At 55.1% G+C, this 24487-nt stretch overlaps 2 protein-coding genes across 4 annotated transcripts in view; both read right to left on the reverse strand.

The window, feature by feature from the left end:
* Window positions 1–1451: 1451 nt before the first annotated feature.
* Window positions 1452–13540, reverse strand: SLC35H1 (solute carrier family 35 member H1). The gene is made up of 10 exons (XM_082669616.1): window positions 13506–13540; window positions 9467–9848; window positions 8930–9080; window positions 8000–8063; window positions 7272–7344; window positions 6575–6743; window positions 6415–6498; window positions 3942–4117; window positions 2694–2823; window positions 1452–2361 (listed from the first exon to the last, which is right to left on the reverse strand). Exons 2-10 carry the CDS (start codon window positions 9743–9745, stop codon window positions 2228–2230), a joined length of 1260 nt encoding a protein of 419 aa, XP_082525742.1. The 5' UTR covers window positions 9746–9848; window positions 13506–13540; the 3' UTR covers window positions 1452–2227.
* A 1666-nt stretch (window positions 13541–15206) lies between these two features.
* The window catches only part of ELMO2 (engulfment and cell motility 2), a 38407-nt gene continuing 29126 nt past the window's right edge, over window positions 15207–24487 (reverse strand). For all 3 annotated transcript variants that reach the window (XM_082670657.1, XM_082670655.1, XM_082670656.1), the window contains exons 12-21: window positions 24104–24238; window positions 23402–23506; window positions 23203–23311; window positions 22727–22863; window positions 21152–21315; window positions 20927–21039; window positions 20631–20738; window positions 19789–19871; window positions 17873–17950; window positions 15207–16696 (exon numbers count right to left, since the gene is read on the reverse strand). In XM_082670657.1, the coding sequence (XP_082526783.1) occupies window positions 16496–16696; window positions 17873–17950; window positions 19789–19871; window positions 20631–20738; window positions 20927–21039; window positions 21152–21315; window positions 22727–22863; window positions 23203–23311; window positions 23402–23506; window positions 24104–24238 (1233 nt within the window). In that variant the 3' untranslated portion in view covers window positions 15207–16495. The remainder of the gene's footprint in view (window positions 16697–17872; window positions 17951–19788; window positions 19872–20630; window positions 20739–20926; window positions 21040–21151; window positions 21316–22726; window positions 22864–23202; window positions 23312–23401; window positions 23507–24103; window positions 24239–24487) is intronic.

The raw sequence follows: 24487 nt of genomic DNA on the forward strand, positions 1-24487 counted from the left end.
CTCTGTCTGGCCCTGGAGGCCAGGCGATTGGGCAGGCTGGGTGGGGGAGGAGGAGAGGGAGCCCTCCTCCAGGCTTGACTGGTAATTGCTGCTAAGTGAGGGGCTGTCATTGAACCCAACATGCAGGTAGTGGGGCCCCCCCGCTCTGCACCCTATAATTACTGCACCAGACAACACCTTGCTCCCTGTGCGAGGAGAGGGAGATGGGGGGGAGAGCAGGCAGGAAGCTCTCATCCACCTGAGCCAGCGGGGCTCTGGCAGCCTCTCCCCACTGCCGGAGCATCCTGCACCCCAAGCAGCCTCTGGCAGGGGCAGGGAGGACCCCGGCTCCTTCCGCCTGCTGGCTCTCCCCAGGTCATCCGGTGTAGAACGCAAGCTTCCTTTAATCCTAGCCTCTGAGCTTGCAGCATCCAAGGGGGGCAGAGGTGCAGGAACCAGGTAAGACACCGCCTCAGGGGAGCCCTGGGTGTCACACCTCCATTTGCAGAAGTCTGCATTGTGAAGCTGAATTGGTAGCAGGAGACCTTGGTTCTAATTCCTCCTGAGCCAGAGGCTCTGGAGACCTCAGGCTAGTCACTGCGCCCTCCTGGGCCTCAGTTTCCCTAGCCGTAAGACGGAGAGTGGGACTCAGTCATTCTTAAGGACTCCTCCACAGCAGGGGCTGGCAAACTCCAGCCGACAAGCTGATCCCTGGTTTTATAAGCAGCTTCCACTGGAACGCAGCCATGCCCTTTCGCTTCTGTATCTCTGTCTGTGGCTGCTTTCCTGCTACAACAGCAGACCTGAGCAGCTGCGACAGGGACCATATGGCCCCCAGATGGAAAATATTTACTATCTGGCCCTTTACAGAGAAAGTTTGCTGACCCACTTCTAAAGTATGAACGCTCTCCTAGGCTTGATGGACTGGGCTGGTGTGGCTCTGATCTGATTAGAACAATTCACAACAAGTCCCGTCCTAGTCTCTCTACCGGAAGACACCAGGGTGGGTCCTCCTCCCACGACCCCTGCCTGAGTTTGGATAGTGGCGGCAGGTCGGGCAGTTTCAGGAGCCGAAGCATGGTGCAATGGCGCCACCTGCTGTGAGTGCCTAAAAGCACTTGTGCCCGGAAGGACCACTGGCCAGCAGCTCTCACAAGGCAGGGGAACAGCTCACAGGAGCAGACCAGGCCTCAGAACCATCGCACATCAGAGCTGGCATCTCACCTCCTCCCTCTCCATTTTATAAAGAGGATTTCAGTCTAGAGGGGTGGTGCGACTTGTCCAAGGTAGTTGAGCAGAAGGCCCAGGTCCCAGAGGCCCATAACCCTTCTGTGTATGGTCCATGGACAAGCACGTAGGCATACAGTCCTGGCCGTGAATCCTAGCACGGCCGCTCGTTTAGGGTCTCGGTCCTGTGGCTGTTAAAGAAATTTCAAAATACATACTTAAATGACATTTAATCTGTTACCAATATTGACTTGACCCTCAGAACAACTCTGAGATAATTATCATCCCCACTTCACAGATGAAAAAACCGTGGTACAGAGAGGTTAATAATTTGCTTAAGGTCACACAGCTAGTAAGTCACAGAGTCAATATTCAAATCAGGCTGTGAAAGCATTAAAGTCCCCAGGATATGAAACTCGGTACCTATTTTTTCCTGCCTGCAGGTGTGGTGGGGCCCTAAGAGAGGGCACTGGGGCTCAAACAGGAGCACGAGAGACATAGGAGGCCTGGAGTATGACCAGTCTCCCCAGGAAGGCCCCAGGCAGGGAAAGGAGGGGAGAGGTCAGGCCCACGCCTCCCTGCCCCCATACCTCCAGGCAACACAAGGTGGCCGGTGGACCGTAAACCCTTTATTTCCAAACTATAAATAGATCTGCTCTCTGAGAAAAGACGCTCTCCAGGCGATGAGGCCCCATCTTCTCCATCTCCCGTTCCTAACTGGCCCACAGTCCAAACCCGTTATACCTCTGAAATCACCACCTTGGCTCTCAGAGCCTGGCAAGTGGCTGTGACGCCAGCACCGCTTGGGCCCCGCTCCGGCCAGGTCTGAGGCTGGTCTGGTGCTCACCCGTTTGACCAACTCCCTGCCCTGGCCCACCACGTGGTCACGTGCTCTCGAGGCCAGCCTGGGAGAGCCCGGCCTGCTGCTCCCCAGCAGCTGGGAGGGGCCGCCCGGGTCCCCGAGCTGCTGACAGGTGTGAAGGCTGGGGAGCGGCCTGCTTCCAACCTGTCCCACGGCTGATCACTGCTGCCCCTGGGCCACAAAGCGCCCCTCCTCCTCCTCGTTGTCCTCTTCCTCCGGCTGGCTGGTCCGGAGCAGCAGCTCCAGGTCGGGGCTGGAGCCCAGCCCCTTCATGGGCTTAGGGCCGCTGTCACCTGAGGACAGAGGCAGCCCAGTTACAGACCCAGTACCGGTTTTCTTGGTGTGGCCTGACATGAGCATGTGCAGAGGCCCCCAGGCCCCCCCACCCCCACCCCCTGGAGACGGTCCCTGTGACTTCTCGGAGGAGTGGTGGTGGCGAATCACCAGGCAAACTTCCTCAATGAGAGGGACAGCCGGTGCAGAGGCAGCTGAACTGTGCAGACCACACCGCAACTGCTTTGGGGAGTCAAGAGCCACCTGCCTCTTTCTGGCAGGGCTGGTGGAGGGGAGCCTGTGGGGCTAAGAGTCGCGGGGAGAACGTCATCAGGAGACGGGCTCTGGTTACCTCTGGAATGCAGGGCTTTGAGGGCGATGTGCAGGGATATTCCCGAGAGGCAGAGGGCGAAGCCCAGCCAGTTCAAGAGACTGATCTGATCGCCCAGCAGATGAGCTGCCAACAGCAAAGTGCAGACTTCCTGCAGGAAGGGGACGTGCTCAGGAGGAGGAGGTGGAGGGCAGGGGCCCCGGGCACACCCACAGGGTAGAGCCAGACCTGCCAAAACTCCCGGGGCCTGGGCAGGCTGGCCTGCAAGGCAAAGGCAGAAGCCTCCCCAAGCTCAGCGAACCAGCCTGTGACGCTTTTTCCCCCTTTGTGTTACTGAGATGCAGCAGGAGGAGGTGCTTTTCACAGGGCTGTCAGGACTAGCAAACAAATGCAGGCTGGGAGCACAGGGTAGCAAGCCCACAGCCATGCCCACAGGAGTGGAGGAAGCTGCCCTTCCAGAAGGCACCTGCGGATGGAGAGCCTCTGCTGCCACAGGGGAATGAAGTCACACTGGGCTCTATAGGACACACACTGGTCACGGGGTTTTTCGTACACACTGACTGCAAATGGGACCTGTCAGACGATGCATTCTGAGAAGCACAGCTTATGCCTCATCATTTGGTTGGCAAGACCCTCGGGGAACCCTATGCTTCTGGCTTTAGGCAACACTGCTCCAGTATCAGTGTCTGCCTGGTCCATGGCCCTGAGCAGGAAGGAGTGAGAGAGGGTGGGGGAAGGAAGGGGAGAAGTGATGAGAGGAGAGGGTAGGGGTGCTGCTGGACAGCAGTAAAGGCAGGATTGGCGAATGCAAGGCATGCGTGATAAAACCATCCCTTACTGTGCCCATGGCAGACATTACCAATCAATCACAGAACTCTACGCTAATGAGTCTGACTGGGGGCTTCTCAATCCTGGCTCCAGGTCACTGCTAAATGACCAGAGCTGGCATTCTTGGTAAACCGTAAATGCATCCCAGGACTAGTGGAGTCAGACCTGGCTTTGAATCCCACTCGGCTACCTCCTAGCTGTATATCCTTGGGTACGAGCAGCTCTTCATGTCTGTTTCCCCATCTGTGAAGCAGGGATGTGCATCCCCACCTCACAGGGCCATGGTGATGGAAGGAGTGCAGGTGACAGCAGAGTGAGCAGCACCCTAACTAGGCACTTCCGTCTCTTCTCTGCAGGGCTCTGGGATGTAGGAGCTGGGACAGCTCAGGGGTCTCCCCTCTAAGACAGGGCTTAAGACTGTACTCCCCTCCAAGACTGTACCTTAAAAATGCCAGCAATGGAGAGAGTGAGGCTGGAGGTTCTGGAGACCAGGAGGAACTCAGAGAAGCCCAAACCAAAGGCGAGAATCCCGCCAAGGAAGAGGCTCCCAAGTACCCGCAGGAGCAGCCCCGTGTCCTGGAAACGGAAGATTTTCTCAGATGTGGACAAATGGAGACCTGCAAGCAATGGGAGGAGAGAGCGGGAGGCCATGTCCTGAGTGTGCCTGCCTGGGCGGCCTCACCCTACCCAGCAGCCGGGTGAGCTTTGCCTCTGCTGCACTGCACACTCACTGCACCTGCTGCCTGTCTGAGGCCCTGAGCACAAGGACGGAAGGTGTCAGAGAATCCCACGGAGGTGGCCTGAGACTTGGGGAAACCAGGGAAGCCCCGGGGCAATACAAGCCAGAGATCCTTATAGGGAGTGATGGGGAGGCCTCTGAGCCTCTGGACTAGAGTAGAGGGGGCTGGCACTTCAGAGGAAATCGGGCAGAAGCGCCTTGCTCCTTCATACGTCATGTACCTACCCGTCTTTGGGGGAGGAGGGGTGGGGGAGGGTGACTTCATGTGGCCTTGGCAGCTGTGATACCCAGTGGGCCAAAGAGAGACGGGACAGCCCATCACATGAGGACTGTCAATGTCCTGGGCCACTGGAGGAGTACCTTAACTTCAGGTGGGTCACCTCTAAACAGGGATGAAACTCTATCTGTACAAACCTTCTCCATTTAGTTACAAAGCTGTGGGGTTTAGCCAAGACATGCCCCCTTTCTGGACCACAGTTCCCCCACTGAATAATTAAAGGGTTGGGACTAGACTGGAGAATATAATTTGATGAACAGTTCTCAAAAAGTAAACACACACGCGTACAAAGACCTGACAAAACCACGGTCCCTTGTTCCAGAGACACCCACACAGGCCTCCATGCACCAAGTTGCGCTTAGACTTCCAGAGGACCCTTGGCCCTCCGACACTGCCCATCTGAGAGAATAGTTCCTTTCCCTGCAGGAAAGGCCCCTGGTATAGAAGCAGGCGTGAAGCTGAACCCCCGACTCAGCAAATGGACACCTGTGGGAGCAGGAGACTGGCCGAGTCCTGTGAGATTTTGGGGGGGAAGCACCAAAGAAATGCAGAGTGACAGTCCCCCCGGGCAAACAGCCTCCCGAGGTAGGACATCTTGTCTGGTGCTGGGCTCAGCAGTACGGCAAAGGCGCTGGCAAATTGAAGGGAATTCGGGGAAGAGCAACATAAGTAATGAAGGCGCTTGGGGGATTAATTTACCAGAAAAGATTAAAGGAGCTAAATCGCTGCAGCTCTGCTAAGTGATGACCAGCAGGGGCTCTCGGGTGGGGGTTTGCAGAGACGGGGAATGGTGTGAACACCCAGGAAGGGAGGGAGAGTGTGGCGTTTGGTGAAGGGGGCATAAGGAAGGAATGGACAGAGATTTTAAAAGGGAAGAGAAAAGGAGGCTGCAGAACAGAAGTTTCCTGGACGGCGGAGCTGCAGAATAATTTTCTCCGAGAGGTCTGAGACACTTCACTGCGTGGAACTTAAATAGACGTGGGACGGAATTCTCTGTAATAACCCCGAGGACAGAAGGCACTCAGAGAGGAAGGATAAACAGATAGGGGACGAAGACTCGTTCCAAAACACTGGGTAAAGGAAGGCGGTGGGCCCCCTGCCTCCCCTTCCCCCAGCCCCCCAGCCTAGACACATCATCCTGCCTCTGCTCTGGGAGACGCTGCTCACCTGCCTGGGCTCCTGTGTGCCGCCCTCTCCCCTCCCCCTCTCCCTTGCCCCAGAATTGTGCACTCGGCCAAGGCCAATCCCCGACACGTCTCCCCACGTCTGAACCTACTGTTCCCCCTTCCTGGGACGCCCGCCCCCATCAGGCTGTCAAAATCCCATTCATTCTCCAAAATGCACTGTCTGGGAAGCCTTGACCTGCCTTTCCACCCCACCATCCTGGAGCAATTCATGACCCTGTGCTCCTTCTAAAAGAAAGAACGCATCATGGTTAAGAGGAGGGACGCCGGAGCCAGCTGCTGGATCCAAATTCAGGTGCGTTTATGAGCCACGGGACCTTGGGCAAGGCCATCTCTACTTCTCTCTGCCTCAGCTTCTTTCATCTGCACGATGGGGCAGTAACAGCACTGGCACACAGGCTTTGGGGGAGTATTAAAGGAGTTCATACGCTTAACTTGATCAGAACAGCCCTGGCATACCTTTAGGGCTGTCTGCATTCACCGTCATCACCGCCTGGTGCATTTATTCTACACGCGCTTTCTACGTAGCGTTTATGTGCTGGATTCCAGCCATTTGGTTTAAGTGTCTGTCCAGCCCCCAAACCAGGCACTGCTAGGGAAGGGACCACCATCTCTGATCTCCGTAACCTCTGCAGCTACCACAGTGACAGGCTTGAGGTGGGGATGGGAGCTTTGCTGCACTGAGGTGCCCCCGAGGTGGACGACCCCACGTACCTTCAAATACGGCAAAGAGAGGGAAGAGCCCCAGAAACATGAGCGGCTGCAGGTGGAACATGGTGTCGATGGGGTTCTGGAGCCCTGCAGAAAGGGACACGGGCGAGCCATCAGGCCTGGCCCGCCTCCACCCCGCCTGGCGCCTAGGCCCCGCACTCACCAAGTTCCGCCTTCTGCAGGAGCATCTGCGTGAGTGTCCAGCGAATACCCCCGATGAACGAGGCACCCAGCACCAAGGCAAAGCCCTCAGCGTTGAACTGTGTGGACTTGTAGGTGAACATGAAGAGGCCCCCGGCGATGAGAAGAACCACCAAGACCAGCGCCGCACGCTGAAAGGATGGGGAGCAGTTGCAACCACCTTGGGGGTCTCAAGTTCACACCCAGAGTTTGGGGGCCAGCAGCCACCTTGGCTGCCCCTGGGGCGAGACACCCTTCTACCTGCCCCACCCTGGGGTCCTGGCCAGCCCCTGCCCGTCGGTGTAGCAGGGCTGACATCCAGCCAGCATGTACCGAGATCCTGAAATACGGTAGTGCTTCCCTACAGCTGTCCTAGGTCCCCACGTGGCCCCAGTGGCCCCCCCGGACCCAGGGAGCAAAGGGCTCTTGCTGTACAGCGGGAAGCCCGCAGGACCCGCTGCCCCTTGAACCCTGTCTCCTTTGGTCACTGCTCCTGCCATACCGGTTTCTAAATATTCTCAGTAGCGCCCTGTGTCTAGGTCTTTCCTCAGCGAGTTAGCGCCACCTGGGCTGGGCTTATCTCCTCGGTCACACGCAGCGACAAGCCACTGCTCAGGTTCCCCTTGTTATTCTTAGCATCTGTGGGGGTAGGAGGAACACAAGAAAAGCTGGGGCCTCACCAGCTCCTCCAGCTTGAAGATCAGAGAGAAGATCAGGATGAAGAGGACAGCCGAGGATTTGGTCATCGTGTACCTGCGAGGGGAAGTCACCCATGACACACCGCTGCAGCGGGGGGCGCGGACCCACAGCACAACCAGTGGGCTGCAAAGGGTCGGGGGGAGACCCCTGACTTCCCTGAGGGCAGCAGGGCAATCTGGATACAAAGACCAAAGTAAGGCAGCCTGAGTCATCTGGGCTGATACCTGACCTTTAATCGGAAGAAATCTATGCCTAAGAGGCCTCTGCTTATCACCAGGGAGAAACTGAGCTTCCTGAGTCCTGTTATTCACCGACCCCTCAGTGCAGACCAGGATGAGGCGGGAAGAAGGAGAGAAGGGGAGAAAGAGAGAAGGCAGAGGCTGTGCTCGCTGAAGCGCAAAATCTGAGATAAGAAAATAACTGTTCCGCCTGCCCCTCTGTGCCCCTTTCTCCGCTGCCCTGTCACCATTCCGTCTGAACCCCCGGCTTCCCCAGGCCACCTGGCAGGGAGGCACGACACCCCGTCCATGCCTGGCTCGCTGCAGAGGCTGGCGACTTCCAGGTGAGCTGCTGGGTGCCAGGGAGGCGCGGAGAGAGCAAGGGGGTTGGGTCCCAGAGGGCAGTGTGATGGCTGGCCCGGCGGCCGGGCACACAGACACGTGCTGGACAGAGAGCCCGCAGGGCGGTGCTGGGCGTGGCCGGTACTCACAGTGAGACGGTGACGTAGAGGAAGCTCCAGTTGGACAAGCCCACGTCAAGCGCCGTTGCCAGTGCTGCAGAGACACGGGCCCCACCGGACACGCAGCCAGGGCAGGCCCGTACGGGCGTGCCCGCAGTGAGCACACTTCTCCGTGAGGCGCCCGAATGCCCCCTGCCTTGGCCTGTAGGCCTGCCTTTCTCTGGGGTCCTCCCCGCCTTCCTTTCTACCCAGCAATTGAAGGGTTAACTCCTGGCCCCCCCAAAAGAGGAGGGGCGGCAATCCTCCACCTGACTGGCTGCGGCCACTGCGGCTCCCACTTGTTGAACGCTTGGAACATCTCCCTGAGGAGGGAGGGGTGTTAGTCGGACCCTGACGCTCCCCGACTGGAAACTGCAGAGTGGCTCCCGCCTCCCTCAGGATGAAACACACACTCCTCTCGGAGGACCTGGCCCTCCAGGATCTGGCCCGGCCACCTTCTCGGTTCGCCTTTCTCCCCCTTCCTCTTACCAACGCTGAGTCCTCAGCCTCTCGAGACACTTTCAGTTCCCTCTCAGACCTACCCACGCCGCAACCCCACCCAGGCACACGAGTGCCTCCCGTCAACTCCCCCTCCGGGTCTCAGCCCACTCAGCCCCTGCTCCGGAAATCCTCCCCTGTGCCCCGTGGCCCCCAGGCGCCCCCTCTGCCGCCCGAGGGCAGGCACCCTGTGCCCTGCTCACTACTGTGTCCAGGCCTTGGTACCTGCTCGGTGTGTGTGTTCAAGGGCGCGGGAACGACCGGCCACTGCTGCACGGCCCCCCCCATCCCCGCCCGGCAGTGCGGCCGGGAGAGCCTAAGCTTCAAGCCACAGAGGCTTCCTTCCTTCTGGTCTGGGCCTCTGGCTTCCCGAGCTCCCTCCTGCCTCCAGGGCCCTCCCCGGACCAGCCCGCGGGCACGTACCTGTGGGAGCCACTCTTCTGAGGTAGTCGGTCCAGCTCAGCACCACGCGGGCCCTGTGGCTGGAGCACTGAACCAGGGCCCTGGACAGGGCAGAGAACAGGAAGATCACAGCCAGGTGCAGCATGGTCATGAAGAGGGGGAAGTGGAAGCTCTGTATGGAGCCCAAGCACAGAGCACAGACGGCGGTGCTGTTACTGCCTGCTGCCAGCCCCCGGCTCCCGCCTCCCGCCTCCCTCCTCGCCTCTACCTGGTGGCGGGGCGCTGCTTCAGCAGCTCACGAGGGCGCCGCAGTGTACAAGGGGCCTTAGGAACCCCACGGCTCCCCAGCTCATCCTGCGTGTCTCCCCCTCCCCTGATTTCCCCTCCATCCCAATATTTAAGGGGAATCCCTGGTATGGCCCTGTCGCGTCACTGGTGTGAGTGGCTTCCAGTGTGACTAGTTGAAGCCCGTGCCTCCCTGCTGTTAATACTGGGGGCGCTGTAGCCCTGGCCACAGCCATCTCCTACCCGGCCGGGCTGGCGAGGCCCCCGCGTTACCTTGGTCAGCCACTTGTTGTAGAAGGTGATGCCGATGGAGAAGCAGTAGTAGAGAAGGACCAGCCCCAGAGTCAACACCGCCCTCCACACAAAGGCCACGTCGAGGGCCCACCTCCCCATCCGTGGAAGCTGCAGCTCCCCGGCTCTGGTCAGTGGGGGCGGACCTCTCCTGAAGATGCCCGCAGGGCCCGCAGGAAGGGCCAGTCGAGCTGGACCCACGACTTTCAACAAGCGTGTCTCCTGGCTGGCGCTCTCGCTGCCTCCATGATCGGGAAGCATCCCCTGAGCCCTAGACTCTGTTCTCACCTAAGGGGCTGGTGGCCCGAGCCGACCCTCTCCATGATCAACTGCGTACACGACTCGCCGGACCCCAGGGCTGAGGCTAGAAAGAGGAAAAGGCCGTTCCGGTGGCTCTGGAGGGGGGGGGCTACCCCACGTGTCCTCCCCAGCCCTGGCCCGCGGGGAGTGGAGCGAAGTGGACAGGACCGCAGGACGCAGAGCTCCCTGTCACGTCCACTCTCCTGTCACTTCAAGCGGTTCTCCATGGATTTCCACCAAAGTGACCTTTTAAAAATGTAAGTCTGATCATGTCAGAGAAGACTGCATCCCTTCAGTAGCTCCCAGGCTCCTACGATAAAGACCAAAACCCTTCCCTGGCTACGAAGGCCTGCTCCGCCCTGCCGGACTCTTGGTGTCCTTGTCCTGCCACAGGGCTTTCCTTTTCCCAAACACATCGGGCTCTTTCCTGCTGCCCCAGGGAGCTGAACGCTCTGCCCACCCTTCATTCCTTCCTCAGCAGATCCTACTTATCTTCAGCTCAAATGGCATTTCCTCAGGGAGCACCGCCCCCCCCCATGGGCCCCCCTGAGATACAGGCTGCTCCCACGGCTCCCCTACTTTTCCTTCATCGTGTTTGTGTGAGGCTGTGTCCCCCAAGGGGCTGTGCACTCCGAGCACACCGGAGCCACAGTGCCCATGTCAGCTTACACCCCCACCTGGCACACTGTGCGTTCCCTGTATGGTTTGATGGCTCGATGCAAGAAAGGGCATGTGATTTTCAGAAGATGGAAACGAACTGGTCAGTACTAGGGCGCGGACTACCAGTCAGTCAGAATTTGAGCTAAGTCTATATGCCATAGTTTACATCCTTTACCAGAAAAATAAATTCATGACAAAAAAAAAAAACCCAAAACAAAACAAAAACCAAACCGGAAAAGCCACACCTCCCATGCCCTAGCCTCTAACCACCACTCCCATGGAGGCAGTGCCTGCCTGAGGGTCTTGCCAGAGGGAACCACTCCCTGCCTCCCTATCAATCCAGCCGAGCCTAATGAGTGTCCAGAGCACGCAGGCTCGCAGGCTCGGGGAGACCAGGCGTGCCCGGGACCAGTGTGACCCACCTGCTGCCTCATCTCCTCCTCTGAGACACTCCCCCCCCCCCCCGATGAAATGCCACCTCCTTCTGGAAGCCTTCCTAGAACCATCCGATCAGACATACCTTACCTCCCCCACCCCTGGTCCTTTCTAAAAGGAGAAATCACATCAGTTCTACACTCTGGAACCTGGCTTACCGTGTCTCCTCCCCCAAGGCAAACTGGGAGCTGGCACAAGGTTTTGCCCAGAGGACACCCTAGGCTGTGGCTCTCTTCAGGAAACTCTAGAAACCTGTGCTGCTTTGGGGAGACTCTCCTAGCTTTTAGTGAGTCGGGAATATGGGAGGACAGTCCACATAACTAAGAACTGTTCGGCACCCTGCATGACTTCAACATCCACAGAGGTGAAAGATCTATTTATAATTCCCTGAACTTACAACCCAACTCTGTTTCACATGTAACACAAAGTAAATTTTCCATGGGTCTCCTAGGCACTAAAATGTCCAATAATACCTATACCATGTACACTGAGGGGAGACTGAACTGTTTTTGATAAAACGGTACCACGAGTTCCCAGTTTGGAAAAACGACCTCATCTGCAGACACAGCAGGCATGGTTTTCAAGCTGCCAACGCGACATGGCTGCAGCCACCTGCACTGTGGCTTTCATACCCCCAGAGGCTCTACCAGAGGTGAGAGCGCCCACTGCTTCTTCGTAGTTTCTAGTACCGCAGGGCCCAGGAACTCACATACTGAAACATTTTATCATCAATTATTTTCCTTTTATTTCCCTTTTATATTATGGTTAGGGGATCGTCAATTTTTTTAAAAAAAATTATGTGTAGGCCATTTTCATTAACCATAAATTTCCTTTGCGGATAATAAGGGGGATTGTTACCAAAATATCTGTCGTTCAAAAGAAGGTGTTGTATCCAGTGGGTTGAGAACCGCTGTGCTAGGTGATCTCCTGTGGTCCCATTCCTTGACATGTGAGCTTACCTCTCCCCAGTGTGGATCCCTCTCTCCGACCTCCTCAACTCCACAAGAATATCCAACTGCCTCCTTGTCCTTTTCGGTTGAATATCCAACACCAGGTGTCTCACACATAGCCTGTCCAGGGCTGCCTCCTGTTTTCCAGGAGTAATCCACCCTCCGTCCAAACCTCCTCTTCCCACCTCAGCCAGGGGCACCATCACCTGGTAACTCAGGCCGGAAATCTTGTTCTCACCCTTGACTCCTCTCTTTCCCTCGGTCCACATTCAATCAGCAAATACTGTCTCCTCTATCTTGAAAAAATATCCCCAATAAGGTCCCATCTCCTGACTTCCACCACTACCTCCGAGTCACCATGCTCCCTGCCCTACACAATGCACTGGCCTCCTATACGGTCCTCTCTGCTTCTGCCTGCAGCCCTCACAGTCAGACTCCTCTCCCCCAGCCAGAGAGTGCAGCACGGGGGCACCAAACCTACATCTAACAGAACTTCAGGCCTATGCTCTTTCCTCTACACCAATGTTTCCCAACTTTGGCATTATTGATATTTGGGGCCAGATAATTCTTTGTTGGGAGAAGGCCTGTCCTGTGCACTGGATCCCTGGTCTCTGCGCACTAGGTGCCTGTAGCATCCCTTCCCCCTCATCCCAAGCTGTGACAACCAAAAATGTCTCCAGGTGTCGCCAACTGTTACCTGGGGGCAAAACTGCTCCCTGTTGAGATCGACTGCTGATGTCCCACAGGCAACCACGGGGCGTGTTGGCACTAAGGGAGCTTTCTCCTGGCACTCCCTCCCTGTGGTTCCCCCAGGGCTCCCATGCCAGGGCAGTCTGCACCCTCCTGTGAATCGACTTCTTGCACCTTCTGGCTTCCAGTGGGGTTCCTGCTCCAACACTGCCACGCCTTCCCTCCACCGTTCAAATCCTACCCTTCCTTCCACGAGCCAGTCCAGGTCCCCCACCTGCAGAAAGTCCCCATGCCCATCCCAGCCCACGCAGAGCACCTTCTCAAAGTCAAGGAGGCTCCTAACTGGCGTCCCTGCTTCCTCTCCCCCGCTACAGCCTGGAGTCCACCAATCAGCCCCAGAGGTGGTCTGAGCACAGAAAGCAGACCAGGCCCTCTGGGGCTAACCCTGACTCCTCAGCAGGCCCAAGAGGAAGGCCTTCCACCCTCTGGCCTCTGCCCATATCTGCAACCTCATCTTCCCTCCCGCCCACCCGCCACGCTGGCCCCTCGTTTGTCCAACACATCAAGTCTGTGTCTTTCTCTGCATTTGCTGTTCCTTCTGCCCGGTACACTCCTCCACAGACCTGTGCCTGGCTGAACGTCCTGGGCGAGGGGGAGCCCTCCTAAGCCTCCTGGCACCTCCCACTACCTGACGTTTCCTTGTTTGTCCACGTGCTCACTGCCCATCTCCGACTCCCACCCCACCGCGGGACGCGGCCTCTCCAAGGGCAGGGCCGGGGCCGCGTGATGCCCGCCTGGACCACGTCGCGGGCGCTCGGAGGCCCGGACCCCTCTACGACCGGGACACTGAGGCCCGGGATAACGAGCTCCCCGGGGGGCCCCGAGCCGCGGCGCGCGTTGCCAAGCCGGGATCCCGCTCCCAGCCCCGCCCGGGTCCACCCCCCGACCCCGGGAGGGCGCAGAAGGGCCGCCGCGCGGCCACTCACCTCGGCCGCGGAAGCTCCAGGCCCGGATCCTCCTGCCGGAAGTGCGAGGCCAAGCGTCGCCACGGGGGGGCAGTTCTGCCGGAAGCCGCTGAGGGCCGAGAGGGGGCGGTGTCGGGGGCGGGGAGGCGGTCGGGGGCCGGTCCTCCTGTGCCGTCTGCGGGGCCCATCGCTGTGCGCTTCCGCTGCTTGGGAGACCCCTGGGGCCCGACGCCGAGACTCCCCTCGTTCGGTGTTGTGTCTCCTGCGCTCAACCAGGGTCTCGGTCTGGAGCCTCGGTGCCTGCTGCGGAGCCCTGCGCATCGCGGGCAGCCAGAAAACAATTACCTACTCACAAATTATTTACCGTATTCCAACACAGGGCTGGGCAACCATGGAAACACCGAGCTGCATCTCTCCTGGGCTTTTTCTTCTGGGAGCTCAAGCCAGCTGGGGAGTGATGTCAGAGGCATTAAGTTTTAGGACTTACAAGATCCGTGGGAGGGAATAAATAATAAACATTTGTGAAACATCTTCCGTGGGCCTGAAAACTTTATAAGAATGATCTCAATTTCATTGAGTAAGGGGAGAGCATCCCAGACAAGAGGAAATAAGGAGGCGAGGAGAAGGCTGGAGCCCGGCTTGGAGTCCACTTGTTTATAAGGAGAGTTAACAAAAACCATGGTTGGAAAAGTAGCCAAGGGCCAAGTTGCAGTAGTCCCCAAAATGCCAGCTAGGGAGTTGAGGTCTTACTCATCTTTCAGGATGGATTAAAAGGGTCAGAGCAGGTCGAGAGAGAGAGAGAACCATTTAGGCCAGGGCAGGCTAGGGTTGCAGAGTGAAGCCCAGTTTGGGACTTTTTGCCCCTCCTGGACTGTGGCTCTAAGGCTGGCTGCAAACAGGAGTCCTTGCAAGTGACTCAGCTGGGCTCCCTGGCCTCTCTGAACAGAAGGCCCAAGGCCAGAGTGTAAGCAGTTCCTTATGCAAACCGCTGCTGCCCCGCCCCCACCAGCTGGCATCACCAGGCCTTCGTTCATTCAGCACTTACCAACACCTACAATGGCACCCAAGCTCTTGGCTTTATTGAGTCCGCAAGGCTGCACGTACTTTCTATGCCTTTTGAAAGCGCTTGTCCTCGCCCCCTTCTCCTTCAGAGGCAAGATAAAGTATCTACTTCATCACCGCCCTCATTCAAGCCTCCCAGCTACTAAGCTGAGGTTTGAGCGACAGAGACAGTGTAGAGCACCAGCTGGCAGGCTGGGCACTAAGCACCAGCGACACACAGGGTGAAGAACATGTCTTCTTTGTCAGGCACTAGTACTCGAGCTGTTCCCTGGCTGTGTCCCTGGCAGGGAGGAGAGGGAGGCCATGTCCTCGGGGGTGTACAGTATGCCTTTCCCTGCTATACCTGGCGGGCCTGAGTGGAAAGCACTTTGTCCTGGTGTGACAATCTGTGAGCATCCTTAACCAGCAGGGGTGTGTGTGTGTGTACGTGTGTGTGCAGGCATGTGCGTGGTGGGGCAGAGTCGCTGAAGAGGAGGAAGGGGCTCTGGGAAGGCGGCTGAGGGCTCTAGTTGGAGCTCTCCAACGTCTCCCAGACACAGTGAAATGAACGCTTGTCAAGGTGAAAGCTCCCTTGGGAAGGGAGCAAGTACAGAGAAACAGCTGTTAATGGGAACCAGTTTGTACGTGAAAGAGTATTTATTGAAAACATGGTTACTGACAGGAAGCTCCTGGCCACTCTCAGGTTACAATCTTGGCTCACAACTGGAAGTGTTTACCTTTTTTTTTTTTGGCCTCCCATTTTATTTTCCCTCAAATGTTCCATCCTAGGATAGGTAGATCTTATATAAATATATATACATGTCTGTATAAGTATGGCCTATAGTAAAGAAAATATATAGTACACTCTTCATTGGGCAGTACCCACCATGCTAGGCTACCAATACTGAATGCCACCGTGTCCACGCGTGTCCAAGGAGACGGGCTGTGCGTGTGGTTTACAAGTGCTGCAGCACCAGGGAAGCCTCACTGGCACAGCTGTGGCCTCCGCTGGCCCCAGCCGGCTGAAATCATGGCCAATGGCAGAAATCACAGCGCTGGGGGAGGGAGGAAGGGAGGCTAACCTCCCGAGGGCTGGAAGGCCAAAGGAAAGCAGACCGGAGGGGCCGCAATTAGGTGAGCTGGGAGCTTTCTCCCTGAGGAAGGAGAAGATATAAATGTGGCGCGAGGGGAGTGGAATCTAGTGACCTCACCACAGTCTAGACCCAGGCTTCATCTGGGCTCTTCCTTGAGACTAAGAGGGTGGGACTTGGCCTGCATGTCTCTGACTTGCCAGGATGAGAGACAGAGCTTGTAGGGAGACACGTCCATCTGCCCAGACAACTGTGTGGGCAAGAGGATCCGGTGGCTCCGGAGACCAGAGATGTCAGAGATGAACCTCAGCAGCACGTCGGCCCTGGACGAGGCCAGGTGAGCCCTCACGAAGACGGCAAAAGCAAGGGCAAGGCCGCTACTGAGCAAAGGCCAAGGCTTCCACTTAGATCTGAGACACGGGCTCGGGTCACCTGAAGGCAGCCTCTCCAAGGCTCTCAACATGCCCAGCACGTCTGTCCTCTGGGGCGGCCTTTCCTGGGCCAGCTCTCGCCTGCTTGGGGATCCAGGCAACTGGCGAGCAGGGTCAGGAAGAAAAGGTGAGTGGCCGTTGTTAACTCCGGCTCAAGAAGCAGTTTCTTGGCCTGGAAGGCAAGGGCGTCTGCTGTTTATTCCTCACGGCCCGACCCCAGGCTCCCCGGTGATGGGGACGGCAGAGCACCCTGCCTTCACGGCTCAGAGTGCACAGGGACCAAGAGGAAGCTCTGGGTGGCCCGAGGTGGGTCTGAGGAGTGACTGGCATTGACTGGCCACCACGGTCACTATAGATTCTGTACAAGCAAAAGACAAGGCACCAGACTGTGAGTGTTCCTCCTGGGCCGCAAGTCCCTTGCTGGGTACCGTTGGCTCCGGCTCTGGGCTCAGCCGTAGTGATAGACAAAGTCGTAGCTGCTGGGCTCCTTGGGCACTGGCGGCGGGGCCTCGGGGATCTGGATGTTCTCCAGGTCCAGCAGCCGCAGCTTCATCTCCATGCTCAACAGGGTGTCCAGGTCACTCTTGGTCAGCTCGCTGGACATGTCCTTCCCCAGAAGGGCACTGAGGCCGTCGATCCAGATGCAGTACTGTGAGAAGCAAGTTGCAAAATGTCACTGGTGGACCCTGGTCAGCGGGAGGTCCTGCCAAGTCCCTTTGCTGACAGGGCTCACACAGCCTCTTTGGGCCCTATTCAGTACAGGCAGGACTTATCTGGGATAAGAGCAAAGGTAAACTGGGAGGTGATTGTTCACTTTCCCAAAAGACCTTTTGATTTTTATAAGGGATTTACATTTAAACTCCCTAAAATAATATGAAGTGTGATTTTTAAAAATGCAATTAATAAGTACAGCAAAAAAAGAACTAAGAACAGGGACACCAACTAGTTTCTCTTTAGAGAAACCTGAAATTGCCCCGGAAATTTGTACTGGTGGGGGGGAGCACATATTAGGTGAAAAGGCAGGAAACAAAAGGAATATCTGTAGAATCTCAATTTTGTTTCAAAAAAAAGTTAAAAAAAAAAAACAAACAACCGTCAATAAATGTTAAGAATAAGTACTAGAAAAACTGAACTAGAGGGTCTCATGACAAGAGGGAATAACAAAGAATTCTCAGCCCATCCCTCCCTAACTCCTGTTCCATCTTTTTCCTGCCTTTGCTCACCTGTCTCCCACCTGCTAGTTCTTCACTTCTTCCCAATCAAACTCCACTGGCAGCTCAGGCCCTGCCTAAGGGTCTCCTCTTTCAGAAGCCCCACCTCCAGTTCCCTCCACTGGCTCTCAGAGCTCACCAGACATGTATGCTCTCAACCACAGCTGCTTTTCAATATCTAGCATCTTCTAGTGCTATAGCTGAAACTGTAGTCCCCGTGTAAAGAGGACCAGATCCACCTGGCTTCAAAGCCCAGGTCAGATCCACTACAACATATGCCCCAGAGCCCTGGAGAGGGAGGATCTGTCAGGCTCACTTGGGTGGGTGGCCACGCGGAAACTGAAAAGAGGAGCATTTTCCTAGTTCCAGGCAAATAAGTTATTCCTAGTTGATCCTGTCTTTCTAACGACAACCTACCACTGCTGCTAAGAGTGACCTGGAGAGCCCAGCTCAGGGGGAAGGACCCCCAGCATGGCAGATCCTTGGTGTCGGCAGCCTTCGTCACACTCTGGGGCCCCTGCCTTTAGGGGGATGTTTCTGTTCTGCCCACCCCTCCCCTCCAGCTGCAGGCACAGAGAAGGCCTGGCTGCCCAAGGCGGCGCCACGCTGCTCACCTCATACTTATTAGGTGCAATGAAGTTTAAGGTTTCGTCGGGGTCATACAGGATGGAGAAAGCCAGTTCCAGCACCTCCTAAAGGAGAAAGGGCTTCAGTTATTTGGAGCAAGGGAATGGCCTGAGCCCTACATACCAAGAGCTTGGTCAAAGTCCTAGTGACTTGGCACCACCACCAAATATGCTGATTCAGATGAGATGTCATCAAGGTCCCAGGGCTCATGCACAAATGTGGCTGGAGATGAGGGCACCGGTAATCAACCCTCACTAACCCACCTAAGTCATGCCTAGGATGTGGTGATACTTTCTAAGATTGGAGAAAAATCATTTCTCAACACTCGGAACCTTTGAATGTCAGAGTCCACGACTGTATATTACCTTACATATATATCTGGGTAATTAAACTGAAAGTCTTAACAGTTTAAAAAAAACACCACAACAGAAACAAATTGTGGCCAAAAATGGGACGACCTGAGCATCAACAACATAACTGTAATGACTGAAACAAATATAATAGGCTTAAATCCATGAGTTCACAATACCACTAAAAAACCAAAGCAAAACACATGCACAAAATAGGTCACTATTGGATGATACCAGGGAACTAAGTCCTTGTTTTAAAAGTAGGTACATAAAAGAACAGAATCAAGCGTTTATCCTCCCTTCTTATAAACTGCACCACTGGGAAACCACCATAGATGATGGCAAGTTTCTCTTTAGAGAAGTAGTTCGACTAATAAACGAAAAGGGATGAGCGCACTAGAATATCACTAGTTTGCAAACCTTAATTTACTCATGAAACGAGGCACTGAGCATCCAGAGTCTGCTAACATCACAAAAAAGACAGACAACCAGACATTATGTGCCTCTTGATAGAACAGAATACCATCTAGGAAGGAGTCTGGCCAAAATAAAAAGGTCAAGCCTGAACTGGATCAAGCCTCTAGATCTCTCTACCAATTTACAGATCTGGGACAGAGGAATGGGCTCAACTACACCACAGGGAGACAATCAGCAGATTTCAGACTCTGGGAAACTACCAAACAAGCAACCTGGTTTCTTCAACTAATAAACTGCAAAGAGAAGGGAAAAAAAAAGAGCTGCAAAAGATGGAGGGGGGGCTTCCCTGGTGGCGCAGAGGTTGAGAGTCTGCCTGCCGATGCAGGGGACACGGGTTCGTGCCCCGGTCCGGGAGGATCCCACATGCCGCGGAGTGGCTAGGCCCGTGAGCCATGGCTGCTGAGCCTGCGCGTCCGGAGCCTGTGCTCCGCAACGGGAGAGGCCACAGCGGTGAGAGGTCCGCGTACCGTAAAAAAAAAAAAAAAAAAAGATGGAGGGGGAACTTACGAATTAAGAAACTTAAAAGACTTATCACAGTGCAGAGACCCTATTTGGATTCTGATTTAGCAAACTAAGTGGGTATGAGTGTGTGTATGTGTGCATGCGAATACACATACACATATTTTTATAGAGAGAAACGATGACATTTTTAAGACAATTAGTGGAAAATCAAACATCAATGGCATACTTGATACTAAATAACAACTTTTTATTTCCTTTTAGGTGTGCAAATAGTACTGTGACCATGTTAACAGAGTCCTTATAATTTAGAGATTCATTCTAAATATTTACAGAAGAAACGATATAATACTTGAGATTTTCTTCAAAGTAATAAGGGAAGAGGGACAAGTGGATGGGTAGACTTTGCCCTGGTTGATGAGGCTGGGTGAGGCGTCTATGGGGGTTCTATCTATCTTGGTGTCTGTTCAAACTGTTCTTAACAAAACATTCAGGATGAACTTAATGTGAGACAGCATGGGGGCGAGAGGTCACGCACCTAGAAAGCAACCACCACCGACTACGCTCCACGTATCACTGTGACAGCAGCTCAGACTCTGGGCTGCCTCTCCACTCACCTTGTTCTGTTTCAGAGCACTTTTCTCTTTCATGTGGGGACAATCTTTCCCAGTGACAATGGCCTTAATGTCTGCAACAGGAACTGATAAATGAGGGGAATTAGTTTCTGGAAGCTTTATGTTGCAAGTTGGTCCTTGCATCAGTGCTGGAAGGGACGGCCCAGCCCCCAGACCCACAGGGCTGTATGAGCTCAGGGAGGGTTCCCCGCTCCGTGGTCGCTTCGCCTGGACTCTCTGGCCTGCTGCGCTGTGTCAAGTCTAACTGGGGGTGGGTTCAGGGCTTCTGCACTGTCTGCCTAGGGAAGGGGGCCTCAGACACTCACCTCACTTCCACTTCGTGGCGATAAAGATGACAACGGCCACGAGAGCCAAGGCAGCTAATAATTACTCTTACTCCCTGCCAGCCACTGTTCTAAGTGCTTTACATATAGGACTCACTCAATCCTCTGATGAGGGAAATGTGGCTATTATTCCCATTTGACAGAAGAATCCAAGGCAGAGGGGAGAATTAACTTGTAATTAATTAGAATTAACAGCAGAGCCAGGATGTGAATCCAGGCAGTCAGGCTTCAGAGCTTCTGCTCTTAACCACCGCCTTTCAATTTAGTCTTGTATCACCCTTTACAATCTGCAAAACCCATACCTGTGATCTCACTGAATTCTCCAAACAGCCCCTTGACCCCTAGGCCAGGTGGAGATGACCTCTGACCAATGCGGAAATGGGTTCAGAGAAATAACTGGCCCAAGGCCAGATTACCAGTTTGAAGCAGCCAGGACTAGAACTCAGGTCTCCTGACAGCAAGTCCAGCTACCATGACACCCCAACAGAGAAATGAACTTACTTTTCTCCTGCAGGGATTCGAATGTCACCTCCCCTTGAGGGTTGTCGTCCAAGTCACCGTAGTGCAGGACCTTGTGGTTCAGGGCCAAGCGGCAGTACCAGAAACGCTCTGGAACACAAGGGAAGACAGGCAGGTGAGCAAGGACAGTTCCGGGAGAGGCCTGGGCACACGAGGGGCAAAAAGACGACTCATTCCCTGCCTGCTCCCCGCAGGGACTGCCCGGGCAGGTGCCCCACGCAGTGCGGCGGCTCCGGGCAGTAGGGACAGACGGTCCAGCGCTCAGGCCCTCAACTCACCTTGCCTCCGGCGATTCCCAATCTTTCGGAAGCTGCTCCCCTCACAGAGCCGGTTCAGGCGTTGCTGCTTGATCAGCTCAAGGATCTCGGGCTGGATCTTCTCCCTCAGCTCCCTGCGGTGGACATGCACCGGAGTAAGGAGAAGGTCACGGGGACAGCAGGCCTTCTGAAGGGAGGCAGAGCTGGCACACCCCCACCCCCACCCTGCCCCATCACGGCATTTACACAATCGGCGGGGACTGGAAGTCATCCTGACTCATCCTCTCGGACTGGCGTAGTCGCAGAATCTCAGAGTAGCTCAGGCTCCGCAGTTTGCTCTTGAACTGATCCAAAGAGTTGGGTTTGGAGGGCAAAGCCCGAGTGATCTGCTCCCGGACTACCTGCATAACCTGAGAGAGAGGAAGGCGGCCGCCTCAGCCCTGGTCTGATAAACGGATGCCAGGCTCTGCCCTCCGCGGTCCTGAGCACGGTGGGTACCACAGGCATCCACTGGGCGAGTAAGAGCACTGATTCTCTACTATTATCTCTTCTCAGTTACGTAGGACAAATGATGGATGGTGACAAATGGATTTTTTTTTTTTTTTGGCTGCACCATGGGGCATACAGGATCTTAGTTCCCTGACCAGGGATCGAACCCGTGTCCCCTACAGTGGAAGCGTAGAGTCTTAACCACTGGACCGCCAGGGACATCCAGACAAGTGCTTTATTTCTCATACATTCTGGAGTCAGAGAGGAGTAGGTTCAGATCTCAACTCTGTGCTTCAATCTTCTCCTTGAGCAAGTCACTCAACATCCTCAGGGCCCCACCTACTCATCCTTAAAGCTAGAGAAAGGAAGACACATCTTCGACAGAGGTTGCCACAAGCATATGAGTGAGACGCCATCTGGATGCACAGTGCCTGGCACACTGTAGTGTGTTCAAAATATGTGATAGTTCCCTTAAAACAACAACAGCTAAGTAAAAAGCAGGACACCATCTGCACATCCAGTCGGCTCCCCACCAACGAAGGAAAAATCTACAGCAAAAAAAAGACCAGAGGGGCTTCTTTGGTGGCGCAGTGCATAAGACTCCGTGCTCCCAATGCAGGGGGCCCAGGTTCGATCCCTGGTCAGGGAGCTAGATCCCACATGCATGCTGCAACCAAGAGTTCGCATGCCACAACTAAGGAGCCCTCCTGCTGCAACTAAGACCCGGCACAACCAAATAAATTAAAAAAAAAAAAAAAGACTAGAGGGAAACATAAAAATGGTCATTGTCGCTGGATAGGGGAATTATAGGTAACTTTTTCTTCTTTATATTTCACAAATTTTTTACAATGAGATGAGCAGCTTCAAAAGAGCCAACTCCTAGATAATCAGCTTTTGAGGGTCTAGCAGTGCTGTCAGAGGGTGGACTCAGAACGCATCCAGAAATGGCTACTGGTAAGTACCCCTGACATGCACTTCACTGCGGATCCACCCCGATGTCTCCATAACATCTGCAGTTCACAAAACTGCCACAGTGCCTGCACAGAGTAAGTGCTCAGTAACCCACAGCTATCACCGTTATGTTTATCCTCCTGCCCCCGAAGGAAGGCCGGAGGGGCCAGTACTGGTCCACTGGGCAAATGAGGGGCCCAGCAGGGAGACACCTGCTCAGGGTTACAGAGGGGACTGACGCTCTCAATGCCTCCGTCTTGTGACTCAGTGCTGCAGACCACACTGTCCTCCAGCTCAGGTATTCCCCAGGCTCTGGCCAGCTGTCACAGACTGTCCTGGGAGGGTCTCAGCCCACAGGCCTCAGAGCTCTGTGACACCGACCTTGTTGAAGTCCTCAGCTGTTGCCCTCATCTCCTTCCAGGTCTTGTTCAACAGCTGGATGCAGATTCCAAAGAGCTCTTCGAACGCTCGGTCATGGGTGAAGAACATCGGGTGGTAGTCGTTGCGCCCTTCATTTGCTGTGGAAGAGGAGAAACGGAAAGGATGAAGCTGGGAGCCCATGTCCAGAAACCTGGGATCCTCCACACCAAAGTCTGGAGGAACAAAACCAGACTGAGGACCGAGAAGGGTAGTGGATGGGGGCGTAGCTACTGAACATGCCAAACCACCAGCTCCAACGAGCCACAGCCACGGCCCCCACAGACAGCAGCAGACGGATTACAGCTCTCTCGGTGATTTTTAGAAAAGTACAGTAAGGCTGTCCAGTCCCATGGACACCTAACTCTATACCGTCGAGTCTCACCAGGCTCCTGAGTACAAGGAATGGCTGAAGGAAGGGGGCAGCCACACAGACTTACGCAGCTCCCCGACCTGTAGGATCTCACAGAGCATTCTGGTGAGCTCAATGGCACTGCGGCCAAAGGGGCACTCGTGCTTGTCTTCTCGGCTGCTGTTCTCCAGGACAATCTGTGGGCAGAAGAGGAACGGGAGGGTGAGGGAGGCAGGGAGGCAAGCGATGCGGCATCAACACAGAGAAAGCTGTTCCCCAGCCTTTACCCGGATGTAGGTGTCCTGATGGACTTTCGCCAAGTACAGCATGTTGTCCAAGGCCAGCATTCCAGGAGGAGTCTGGGTAAAGTCCATTGCTGGGTTGATATGGTTCTGTAGAAATAAACACACCCGATTTGAGACTCGGTAGACACTGCGTGCGAGCTCACCTGAGGGGGATCCCGATCACCCCTCCACCATATGCCGCCCGCAAGTCACACCTGCCTCTGTTGTAGCTCTTGTCACGTGCCCATCTCTACTGCGAGGCCGTGAGCTCAAGGCCACTGGACGGTGCCTGACTCGTCTTACATCCCCCCTGCCTAAATACTGCTGGGTGCCGAGCAGATGCCCAATAGGTATTTAAATGAATTAGCTCCATTCTCAAGTTGTAGCCTATCACAACATATCCACTCCAGATTTTCAAAGAACCTAGCTGCTTTGATAAGAAATCCCCTCTCCACTCATTCGGCTGACCTCCTGGGCCCTCCTACAGATGGGTTTGTTTCAAGGGGCCAAATGTGGCACATAAACTTGTGAGCCTGCCACGGCCAAAGCAAACCAAGTGTCAAGGCCCCTCCAGCTCCTTAGTGTCTTCTGTGCCGGGGCCATCATCATGTTATGAGAGAGGGTTGTCAGGGTTCTGTCTGGGTGGCCCTCTGACTCCCTGTCAGGGGAGAAGGTCTACCAGTGTCCATGCTCTGCGAAACTCACAGTAAATCCCAGCATCTTGTAGTCCTTGGTATACATGGCTTTGCGTTTTTCAGTCCCACTCCCGGGGACGTTGCTAGGGTCAGACTCTGCATCAAATGCAATCCTCCTCAGTTCAAATATAATGTCTCTTTGAGCCTGGGAGGTGAAATAGACAGTCAGCAGGTGAGTCGGCTAGTCAAGGGAAACAAGGAAAGGAAAGAGTGGGTAGAGCTTTTCCGGGCAGAACTCTGGTCCCGATCGATCTTTGAGGAGGCATCACCTCTAGCATCGCAGGACAGAGGTGGGCTTGGCCCAGTCACCCAGCAGAAAGGGACCATGGTGAGGCACAAAGCTGACACAACTAAGCACAGCTCCTGACACACAGCAGGTGCTCGATACACAGGG

Source organism: Grampus griseus (assembly GCF_964374135.1).
Source record: "Grampus griseus genome assembly, chromosome: 14".
Lineage (NCBI taxonomy): Eukaryota > Metazoa > Chordata > Mammalia > Artiodactyla > Delphinidae > Grampus > Grampus griseus.